General features: G+C 32.2%; 1 protein-coding gene across 3 annotated transcripts in view; it reads left to right on the forward strand.

The window, feature by feature from the left end:
• The window catches only part of ome (dipeptidyl peptidase 4 omega), a 218,515-nt gene that overhangs the window by 169,657 nt on the left and 36,249 nt on the right, over positions 1 to 12,609 (forward strand). For 2 of the 3 annotated variants that reach the window (XM_067044644.1, XM_067044643.1), the window contains exon 2: positions 8,242 to 8,292. The exons of the other annotated variant lie outside the window; for it this stretch is intronic. In XM_067044644.1, coding sequence (XP_066900745.1) covers positions 8,242 to 8,292 — 51 coding nt within the window. The remainder of the gene's footprint in view (positions 1 to 8,241; positions 8,293 to 12,609) is intronic. 3 annotated transcript variants of the gene reach the window in all.

A 12,609-nucleotide genomic window follows, 5' to 3' on the forward strand; every position in this document is an offset into this window, starting at 1 on the left:
CGTTTTTTTTTTTTTATTTTTATTTTTCATATTTATTATTGTCTGTTTTGTATATTAATTAGTATGTTGGTTTTTATAAATTTATACTCATATTTATCGATATAAATAATTTTATAATATAGCATATTGGTATAATACAGTATAGCAAGAAACTAACATTTGTTTATATATCTATAAAGTTGAATCATAATATACATAGTTTTTCTCGGGATTTATCGAGAACAGAGTTTTCATTATGTGAAAACTGGTTCACCACAACATAACAACGAAACCACGGTGTTGATTTTAAGAATGCTATAATTTTGGAAAATTAAAAAATTGAAGATTAATGTAAAATATCTATGTAACAAAATATATTAAAATTACTGTTAATTAGAAAACTGACTGAAGAAACATGAATACAAATTATACAGACATAATATACAAATTACAATCGCAATAGTCATCAAATTACAATACTAAATTTGACTTAGTTTAAAAAACAAGGAAATATCCAATAGTACTATGGAGAACCTCGAAAGAGATTTAAGTTAAGGCTGAGTCTAGTCCGTGTGATAGTGAAAATTAAATTATTAATCAAATACAATTAAATAGTTTTCATTTAAGATAATTTTAATTTTTTATTCACCTATATATAAACATTAAAATGACTATATACCTACTGGAAAGGTAAAAAAAAAAACAGAAAAAAAAATTAGGTAAATCATCTTAGGTAATAAAGACATTAAAAGGAAATACTTAACTAAACTATACCTAATAAAATGGAAAAAAATTATTACATCAATGGCTTACCTCACAGTAATGTTAGTACATTTCCACTAACTTTACGAAAAATACAATTAAAGGTCGACTCTTATAGGAAAATTACAACTTTTTAATTAATTTTCCTAAAAGAGAGATCCTGTATTTTTAGTAAAATTAGTGGAAATGCCCTTAGCATTACTGTACATCGATAAATAGACCCGACAAATTTATCGGCCTACCAGACGCCACATATGTTTATTGACTTCTATTTAAATATAAAACATATAGTTATTAAAACAATGCAGCGAGAGAGGCTTGTAATTGTGGGAAGTCCGTATCTGTGGAATGGCTAACCGCTGGGTTATACAAAGACCAGAGCCAGAGAACGAGTGAGTTAAAGTTCAAAGAGGAACTGAGGGAGTGTAATCTGTAGACAAGATATAAAAAGATGGAGTCGGATTCCAAGGAGAAAGGTATCCCCGGCTCGCTAGGGCTTGGTATTCCAGTTGCCCTTTGTCGACTAGGCATAAATATATTTATAAAACACTGACTGCCCTTTCCAGGCTTTGCAATTAAACAACCGACAACTAAATCTCCACAAGAATTCTTTTTGTTGCTTCAACAATTTCCCTCAAGTTATTTTATTTCTCGAAGAACATGGCCATTGTTTTCACTGTAAAAAATAAAATAAAAAGAACATTTCTTTCTCTCACAGGTTTTACTCTTTAATGATTGGATATTTTTCTCAGGAACCTCCTGGCATTCTTTATAACTCTTTCTTAAAATTTCTATTTTTTTAAAATTTAATTTTCTTAATTTAAAAGAGGTGTTAAAACCTGTACCGAATCTGCCTAGGAATCAGTTTGCGTCGGCAAATACATCTGTGTTACTTCTACTAGAACAACATCCCATGTTAGGAAATGATTGTTATTTGATAAGTCATTATTATGTATTAGTAAATAAAAGGTTTCCCTGCCTACAACCTCCATCCAAACCCAAATTCTCAAGGCTCAGTCTAACTACATTATCCCACATATGTTTCGGTTTGACCCCAATAATACCCAAGCGAATTATCCTTGAATACTGTAATGATTTGTTGGTCATTCGTATTGTTTATTCAGTTGTTATTTACACAACTTTATACGCCACTATCTTTCTGTGTAACTGTATCATTAATTATATGACGTGTTAATAGTTAAGTGAAATATATTTATCTGTGCCGACGATTCATCCTGAATTTCAGGCCTTCATCAGGGATAAAAAATAAAAAAAACTAGATAACTACCACAACAACTAATGTTTCATAGAAAAAGAAATGTATAGAAAGAATCAAGAAAACAATAACTCAAAGAAAAACAAAAGAAAATAAATATACATATCTTAGACTAAAAACACTATTACAAGAAATTTAAGTAGATGAAACTACAAGAAGATAAACGGCACAAATAAATAAGCTTCACTGTCTCTTATCAGTAATTATCATTGTTGACCACACCTCCCGACCAAACGCCGCTCTAATGGCCTTTTTCCTAAATCTATCAACAACTCTCTTAATGATTTCACTATATCAATCAATAATTCCTTAAATCATATCACTATAACCAAACCCCCTCATTCTATACTCTTATCCTACTTCGCTAAATTCAAGAAATCCTTATTTAATTTAAAAAAACTTTTCATGTGAATTTCTACCATTTTTAACTAACTTGTTTACGCCATAAAAAACGGAGAGTTATAGAATTATAGGTAATAAGGACACATATACACATTTTTTCTTTGGTTTTCTTTTTCTCTCCGAGTCATAGTTGTTATCTCGTCATTTGCTTTCAGCCCTGATGAACGTCTGAAATTCAAACCGAAACATCGGCACAAATAAACAAGTGTCACTTATTTGTGTATGATTAGTGACCGCTCCTCTTCCCCCCTCCTCCGACAATCTTCTTATATCAATTATATGATTGATATAAATATTACCGCGTTGTACACCCCTACTGAATGTCGTTAATAAACTTCTTTTGCGTTCGCATCTCCAAACATCACTTTCCTGTTCATGATTGAGCTCATCTCCGATGAGTGAATGTATATTGTTTTGTATGTGGTTTTAAATCAACGCTTCTGAAATACAGCAAATCGATATTTTATCACAAAAAAGTGGACATCCCACGAACCAGTAAGAATTTTTAACTTATAGTATTTCCAAGCTTCAGTTAAGGGGCCATCCCATGGCCATCGAATCTCTCCCAGAGCCAGGATATCTAAATCATATTCCTTAACTTCATTTGCGACCGAGTTTTATCGAGTTACTGTATTCAGACTTCTGGCGTTTCTTGTTGCAATACTTGAATATTTTATTTTCAACTAGCGCCAATTTTCCATTAATGCAGTCGCCAGTAGTCAGGAGGATCAATTCAGACTATGAAAGTTTTATGTCAGAAAGATATATAATTGTAATATATGGAATAAAGTTTTATACACTATAATACAGTAAGCCTTTGTTATTATAGTTTCAAATGAAAAAAAAAATATATTTATTTTTTATACCACGTTTTACATGATAAAATATAAAATATGAACCAAAATTGCGTATCAAATTCACTGAATCAAATCCACTTATTCTTCGTCCTACTTCTTGAAATATTGTCAGATACACAATTTACTTGGAAGAAATATTTCCATGGCCCTAAACACGTAATAATTGTTATTGAGCTTTATCTCTTTCCTTTCTGAAGATGGCTTTACAATATATAAACCCGACCGGGTGACTTCCTTCAAACCACCAAGAGCAGCAGCCATAGATCCTGGACAGTCCGAAGAGGCCAATTACCGCAGATATATCATTAGCCTCGGAGTGGAGAGCTATTCTTTTAACAGGTCCTAGAAGAGATAGCAAGGCAAACAGAAGCGTTGACGCAATTAATGCCTGATCCTTTTTTAATGGCGCCCTGTCAACTGTTTCATCACACTCAGCCGACCCATCTCCTTCAGTGTGGAAACGAATTTTTTCATCTTTGGAAAATCTTGCAATTGAGCCTACGAATAATTGAAATAAAGAAATATATGTTAATATGTCAAAAATAGAAAAAAAAACTGAGATAATCTCTTATGGCACTAACCGGACTATAAGTTACTCAAGGACAGTCACACTCAAAAAACTTGAAAAATTCAGGCAGGTTACATTTATAAATTTTCTTAAAATTATATTTTAAAAATATTCTGCTGTAAACAAGTGAATTATAGTATTTCTTTTTAATTTATTTTATTTCAACATCCATTTAGTTTAATGTATTTATGTATATAACTACCGAGGACAGAGTTTTTTTTTTTTCAAATTATTTTTACAATATTAAATTTGAAGAACCCATACAAGGTCTGAAACAGCAGACCTTAATGTTTGTAAATTAAATCTGTTAATTTCCACATAGTTTACGCCTAACCTCATTTAGGACATATCTTGAAATTGGAAGAAAATGTTCCCCCATAACATAGTACAAAGAGAAAATAAAATAATAAAAATCGAAAAATGCACTTATCGAAAAAAATTTTGGAATTCAACACCTCATATTTTGCGGATTTCTCATGCTTTATTTGTTTTTAATGAACCGAATCATTCTGTAATTCAATTAACTTTAGTTGGATTAATGTTTGTTAGAAGAAAAATGTACGTCGCGGCCAGCAGTTCAACATATGAGTTATTTGAATATCAATAATCCCTAAAGCCAACATATAAAGGTTTTACACTAAGAGAAGTCGAAAAAGGTTTCCGGAAAATTTATAATCATACTCATTATATTTTATATTATATTTATATATAATTATATATTTTACTACTAAATCATACTCATTATAGGATTTACTCATCACCTTCCCTCAAAGGCTAGAAGAGTGGAATAGTTTGGAAACTTGTAGAATAATTTGGCTTTCGTAGCCTATTGATTACTTATGGCGTATATAAAATTAATGATAAAATATATAAAAATATTCTCAATCCTAATTTGCTTCTATAAGTATCCATCTTCCATTAGATACACACAGCGAGAGTTAAGTGTTGATTTAGCAACCGTTCAGTGGATGCGGCTCGTTAGCAGACAAGACTAGAGGGGCTCACAAAGTGCACGGAGAAGAGAACTAGAGAGGCTGAAAGGTCGGCTAGGAGTAGCTCTCCACCTCCTGGACCACTCCTCCCGACATTATCATATTATTCTATTGCGCTCCTCTTGGGCCAGACCTTGATAATAAGTTGTGCTATAATTAGGCTAACGAAGGGAATTCCATGTCGCAATGGCTCCGGCTCAGTTCGGTTCCCAGGCATAATAATTGCTAATGCGCTTGTCGACCTTGGCCTCCCGGCACAGATACACTTTGCAAATTATCGTATACATAATTTCCCAATGAAAACAAGCAAGCTCTAATACCGTTCTCATCCTATTCTCACTATTATTTAGTCCAACCTTTTATGAACATTTCCTGAATGGTTCAGTAATTCACGGATAATGTTTAATTCTAAGGCTAAACTATGTTGTCACCGATCTGAAATCGAAAGAAAAACAGTGACATGGGATCTTAAACAGCAGACACAAGTCGATCGTAAGGCCAATTTTGGTCGATCGCCCCTATAGTCTGGGGTTGAATTCCGCGTACTATGGACTTTTGAGTGATTGTAGAAGACAAAACTTGCAATAGTTTAAAATGCAATTTTTCATCTGTTTAAAATTCAAGTACCTTTTCTTTGTTGTAAATTAAATTACTTTTTTTACCAATCTATTTACTTGATAAGTGAACATTCTCTGTAACATATCTCTGGACTGCGGTCATTACACTGAGAGAATAATATGGGACAGTAATACAAATAAATTAACATACTTCTTGTAAATTTGAATATATCTATATTATATTTTAATATAATTGAATTGCTGTCCCCGATCATAATATGCAGTATTGTTATGATTTTTCTCAATGTAACGGATATAATTACTGCAGTTCAGGAGTTTTTGAATTTTCTAGGAAAATATTTAATTCAATATTTATTCATTAAATTGTCATATTTCTTTTTATTCTAGTATATCCATGTATATATTCTAGTATACCGAAAAAATCGAAAACTTATCTCTCGATTACTTTTTTACAATGACGAATAATAAATGTTATTGTTTGATATTCGCTGGAATGCACCTTATACCTGAAACACGGTGTATAAACATAGTACTCCCTTCCTTAGACTACGTCTATGACAAGTCGATCGCGACACACTTTAAAGATAGAAAATAGATCTTATATATTGAGAAGTTGGCCATACCTGTTATACAGGGCTATAGTTGCGTCCGTCTCTTGATCTGACTCTATATTACCTCTTGGTTAGGCAGTAGAAATTCTGTTACAATGGTTAATCTGTATATATCACTAAAGGTTTTTTATTTATTTTTTCAAAGCCATGGGTGCGTGGGGTTGATTTCAGGGGATGATGTGAATATGGGTTGACCTCTTTTTCTGCATTGGGAATGCATTTGAAAAGAGAGCTGAGGAATAGGATATTTCGGAAATAATCGGTATTGGTCTAATAGTGATTGGGCACACCAGGTTTTTTGAATCAATAGTGTCATTTAGTTGTCCTTAGTGTGACTGGGGCTCTTTTTGTGAGTGTCGCCGCAAGTGGATTCCTTTGACTATTTAAGATTAATTTTTAAAAAATGTGCATAAAACTTTAAAATATACGGGAAGAAAATGAGTAATAAACGATAGTGATGCGAGAAAAAATATATACTCCTATAAGGCACTTCTTCATCACCGATTCAATTCACGTACAAATTTTCAAGCTTCTAGCTTTATTTGGTTTCTGCACGAAAACCTAAATATTTCCAATACAGGACAAAAAATGTGCAGAAATTCACCGCCAACTTGATGTTATTGTTGGGCCAAATCGGACGGGCCGTTCTAGGAGTGTAAAAAAAAAAAAAAGATATGTTTGTGTGAGTTGAACCGAAATCAGGGGATAGGATTCGATGAAATTGATATGGGGCAATCGAGGCACCAACCTGCACAATCATTAAAAATTGTAGAGATTCAAAATCGTATTAACGATATGGAGTTTTACACTCGACATATGTGTTTGACCAAGAGGTAGACACCTTATTTTCAATACTTCAGGACAACAATCGTTTACACTTCCAGCTTATCATTAACTAGGAACGCCTTAACATCTAGCTCGTAATTTAGGCCAGATATTTTGAATTCGAACTCAGGTACTTAAAACTTAATCCCAGTTAATATATAGGTTTATAGTTTCCGTAAATCGTTATATCATGGTGTATTGCGGATTTTGTAATGGTTCATAATTGGTCAATCCTTGGTTAATCTACATTTAAGTATGAAAAGCCTTCGTGCAGTAAATATAGTCCTTAAAAATAACTGTGTATGTTACTACAGCAGGTACTATGTATGTAAGTTTTGAAATACCTTCTATGTGAAGATTTGATCTTTTTGATAATTCCGAAACAACATAAATCACAGTTGAGTCAAAAATTATAAAAATTACTCTTTGCTCTCATAATTTTTGGTTCGAACATAACGATGGTGTGTTTTATGAATACGGAATGATTTTCAAGTGCCACGTCGCACACCTAGATAAATTACATTATTCAACTCAACGATTTTGGTTTTTAGTTGTTGATTAATAAATATATTTTTAGTTGTTGGTTAATACATATTTTTTAGTTGTTGATTAATATATATTTTTTTCGTTGTATGCGAGAGATAATCATAAATTATTACAATCAATAAATATTTCTAACACTCTTGTTGCCACTTGCCCTAGAAACACTTCCGTTTTATTACTATTCTGGAACAACCTTACCTTTTTGGGTCTCATTTCAATCACGTTGTAAATGGATATCCATTATTGGGTAAGTGGAGAAATGTTTGGATTGTTCCCTCATTAGTAACGGGAGGTAGTGGAGCCAATGGCCGAGTGTGAGATTGGGACACCACCCGCTAGGTACCACAAAAGACCCCACATTGGATATTGTACTCTACTCACTGTATTGTGCTAACCTTCTTCGCGGCTAATATCATTTCCCACCTCTAGCTCGCTTCTTCAAGGACGGGGCCACCGTGGAAAGGAGGAAGTTAGTCGCCATTTTGTTACGTTTTACCTTTTTTATGCAATCTACCGTAAATTGAGTTTGTTTTTGAATACCCTTTACTCTCAGTAAAAAATATATTTTATTTATATACTCTACTGCGAGGAAGGATTCAAAAGTTTTCATTATATTTGTTCAACAATTGGTTTCCATTATATCTCTACAACAATGCCTTTTTTTCTTCTGAAATATTTCTGATGTATTCATAATTTTTTTTTTTTTTAACATGTAGTAGATTCTTTTTTTGAAATATTAAAGTGTCCTCTATCCCGGAGTCTTTTATAAATATTAATCTGCTTTTAACTTTTAAACAATTTATTTTTTAAATACTTCACCAATATTAATTTATGTTCTTTTTACACAGGTTAGTACCGGAAAGGTTCAAGATTTCTCCAAGCATCCTGACGCTGTCATGGTTCGTAGTATCATATTGCTATGATAAATTATATAATCTATTATATAACTATAGTGTATAAGATATATTTTTTATTTGTTTTACGTAATACTGTAACAATACTTTCTGTCTCAATGAAGAGGTAAGCCAACCAGCATTAGCCTTAGTCATATTACCATGGTTGTGAAACAGTAATATCTTCTACTATTCTTAATATAATAGCTCTTAAAATAATTCAATTCGGTGGCACAGTGGCAAGGTGCTGTATTACTAACTACAGCGTTTAACACTGTGTCAAGGACCTGGGTTCGAATCCGGCTGTCAGATAAATATTCATGAGTTGAAGGGCTGGCCTTTGCACAGTCTTACAAAGTACTGAACCCCTGATGGGTTGTAGTGGTTTACATTATTGTTATAAATTAAATTATTAAAATAAGTTCGTGCATCTTTTCTGTTATTGAAAAATGTTAACATATTCTATTATCTTACAAAGAAAGGTAATTTTGAAATAATTTTTTATTTAAATTTACTGTTAACCGTTTCTCAAAATGATTTACACTAATCACGACACAGAATTCCATACCTCTACCCTTCAATAACTAAGATGAAAAATGGAACAGCTCGTAAAGTCATAACAACTTTGAAACACCCTTTTTAAATCCAGAAAATGAAAATTATATAAAATACAATAAGATACACTTACAGAACACTTCTCAAGCATTTGAGAAAATAATAAAGGACATTAATTACAGTGCATAAGGGCATTTTGTCATTACTTGTATTTCTCTTTGTATTTTTATCTTTTTCTATATTTAAAAATATTTCTTTCTTAATTTTCAATATGTTATAAATATGCTTTGTATTACAAATTTACATTCAGAAAAAAAAAGAATAATAACAATTGATAATATAATGTTTGTGAATCATATGTTTTTAAAAAATGTACTGGATTAAAAATGAAGGGTCAGGGGTCCAGTATTTTGTAATATAGTACTGTTACTAGACCAATGGTTGTGCAAGGAGGTCTTTTGGTCAAAATCACGTTTGACCGCCAAATTTTAACCCATTTCATGAGGCTGAGTGGACCCCATAAGGGCTCCCGGACCCACAGGACTGATTCACGGGAGGGGGGGGAATAATTATAAATTAATTAAATAATAAGGGAAACAGAAAATAATTATCTGTCGCAGGCGGATCCGAGCCCAGGACCTTGGAGTCAGTCCCTTACCGCTGAGCTATCCGCTGCCTAATAATATTCAAGAATATCTTATTGATATTGCTCATCTCGTATATTTTTAACGAGGAATCTTACATCTTTTTTATAGTGAGTTGATGTGTATGTGTGTGTGTGCCCCTTTGCTTGTACAGAGGAAAATACTGTCATTAGTTCTGCCATTATCAACCTAGCAGAACCAAGTACATATATTTTGTGTGCATTTTCAAAAATGGAATATATTTCCCGTTATCATTGGAGTACGTTTTCGGTCTGGTGCTATCTTGAATAAAATTATTTCCACTCTTCACAGCTTCCATTTTTTACAAGAATGGATTTTTAGCCTTTATAGTCTTCTTAAATATTTTTTTCCATGCTATTAAGAGCTATAAGCATCCCCCCCCCTCCTTCTCCTTTTCTAGGCTTATAAATTGTTAAAGCTGCTTACCTGGTAAGATCAAAAGTCTTTTAATTAAACTCACCCATATTTTAGTATTTTGGAAAAATGCTTACAGCCAGGGATTTTTAATTTTTACTACAGTTTTCTATTACTTAAAAAAAACCTTGCAGATGTGCATAATATATTCATTGATGCAATATTTAGGAATTATTTTTTAGTGATGGTTTAACTATCTAGCTCTAATAGAATTAGACAGTTCTTATATTACCAGGTTTATAAGAAAAGTGTCTTAAAGGTAAAGGATGACAGTAGTGCACCACAGGCGGACAGAATCCGGTCTGACCGGTCCTTGGCATCTGTCAACAGACACTAATGGTCATATCTTCTCCAGTGCACTTTCCATCGGTCAATTATCTTTCCGGGGCTTCTAATACTTCCATTCCAGCCATTATCAATTTTAATAACACACAATTTAAAAACGTATATGCTCCATGAAATAGTTTGGAGTTTGAAGGAAAATTGAATACTGTTGTGGGGTTCCTCTGCATATTTAAAAAACAAAAATTAACAGTTTTACAAAATATTACCGTTCTATTTCAATGATTATTGTTAATTTTCTCATCTCATTTATGATATCTAATAGGTATTTAGAGGAAACCTTTATTATTTCTACTGTTTCCTATGTACCTACTAGAAATAACTTGTTTGTTTTTATGTTTAATTTATTTATGAATTCTCTCCTGTCTAATATAAAGATTGGCAATCAACGGATGACCTGTCAAAATATATGTCAGGTCAGTAATGGCCTGACTGGTATAAGGGAGAAAAATACCCAGCGGTATCTCTTGCCTGGCATCAGGCTAGGTAAAAAAATAAATTACAGGAGTAGGCCTCTCATCCACGTCCATTTTAGTCTCCTTTTTGATATTCTCTATCATGCTAAATTTATAAATAACTTAACTTAAAAACAAAAATAGTATTGCTTCTTTATTAAATTATCTATGATTTGATTAACAGTTATTTTATCATATTATATTTATGATGAAATATAATTACAAAGATAAAGATAAATTAGCCTATCCTGATTGATAATAACCATCATCATCATCATTATCATCATTACAATAATTCAATATAATTATTACCGGTTACTCATTATTATACCAATAACATTGGTAACCCGATTTCTAAAACCCAACCCAGAAAGCAAACATCTCAAAATAATTTTAAAAACTAGTTTCTAACACACTTAACACGTAAACGCATTTACTACTTTGCTAATTAATTTAATGAAGTGAATCATTAGATATTTTTTCACCTATAAGTAAGGAGTTACAGAAACGGTGTTTCAACAAATAATAATTAAATGAATTAAAGAACATTAAATAATGCTTGGAATGTATGTGAGTACTATAACCTGATGATTCGGTAATGTAATGTGGTCGTAAACCACCAGCTCTTGTTGCACATGGACTTGATGGCACTTCAGACCAGCTGTAGGAACCCAAGGAACAAATGAAGGAGGTCGTTTACGACCATACCTACCACTTGGTGGTTTACGACCATTTAACCAAATTATTAAGTTATGGAAATTATTCAACGAAAAAATAAATTGTTCTTTAATTTGGTTCACTATAATCCTTTCGCATGGACCCACTGTTTCAATTTAAATAATTGGGATTTATAGGAAAACAAATAAAAATTTCGCATTTTATCAAATTAAATACTCAATTTTATTTATATGTTAAACTGAATTATTTATATGGTCCAAATGTTTTCCCCTTAATCTAATAGATTAATATTTCATAAAAAAATTACCTAACAATTTGCAATTCGTTACTCAAGCTGATTATCACCTACAGAGATGCTTTTTTGTGTTATATATACACTCTATGTGTATAATATACCTTCGTTTTTAGCAACAGTTAAAAACGATTGTCATTTTTGTTTTATAAATGTTTACGGTTTGCGATATGACCGAATTATTAAGTTGTGGTGCTGTAATGGCTGGTCTGAAGTGTTATGAAGTTCATATGGAACACGAGCAGGTGGTTTATGGCCGGATTATATAATACTATAACATGTTATTACTATCGTTAATGACCGGATTATATAATAGTATAACTTGTTATTACTATCGTTTTACTATAACGTATTTTCGCTAGGATTCACCTAGGCGTTGGCTAGTGTCCCTATTTGTACGTGGTAGATACAAATAGGAAAACTTTTCAATATTATTACTAGAATATAGTCAACATAGTGACGAACTTTGATAGTGACTCATATAGACCGTGTAGGAGGAATGAAAAATTTACAAACCGAACTAGTAAGCCCAGACTGTGGTAGGCTATATGTTCTGACTTTATCTGTTATACTGCCACTAGGAGAACTCAATCTTTTAAGAATGTTACGAAATATAATACAATATTTTGAGCTCAAATTGTTTCAAGCCCTCAGGGGATATTACTGAATAACTTGAGACATTGAACTTCAAAATCGATTGTGGGGTTCACTCAATACTGAATCCAAAAGAACAGACGGACATAATTTTAGTATTTTCAAGTCAAATTGTTGTCATAATTACAAAAGAATCACGATCTCAGTGAATTATCTGATCCATCAAACTTGTAAATCGGATGAGTCATTTGGATAATAATTGTTACAAACACACCAATGAGCAGGTTATATGACACCTCTAAACAAATTACCTTCGCTGTAGTCGAGT

Source organism: Halyomorpha halys, unplaced genomic scaffold (assembly GCF_000696795.3).
Source record: "Halyomorpha halys isolate HHAL.00 unplaced genomic scaffold, Hhal_1.1 Scaffold999.1, whole genome shotgun sequence".
In the NCBI taxonomy this organism is placed as follows: domain Eukaryota; kingdom Metazoa; phylum Arthropoda; class Insecta; order Hemiptera; family Pentatomidae; genus Halyomorpha; species Halyomorpha halys.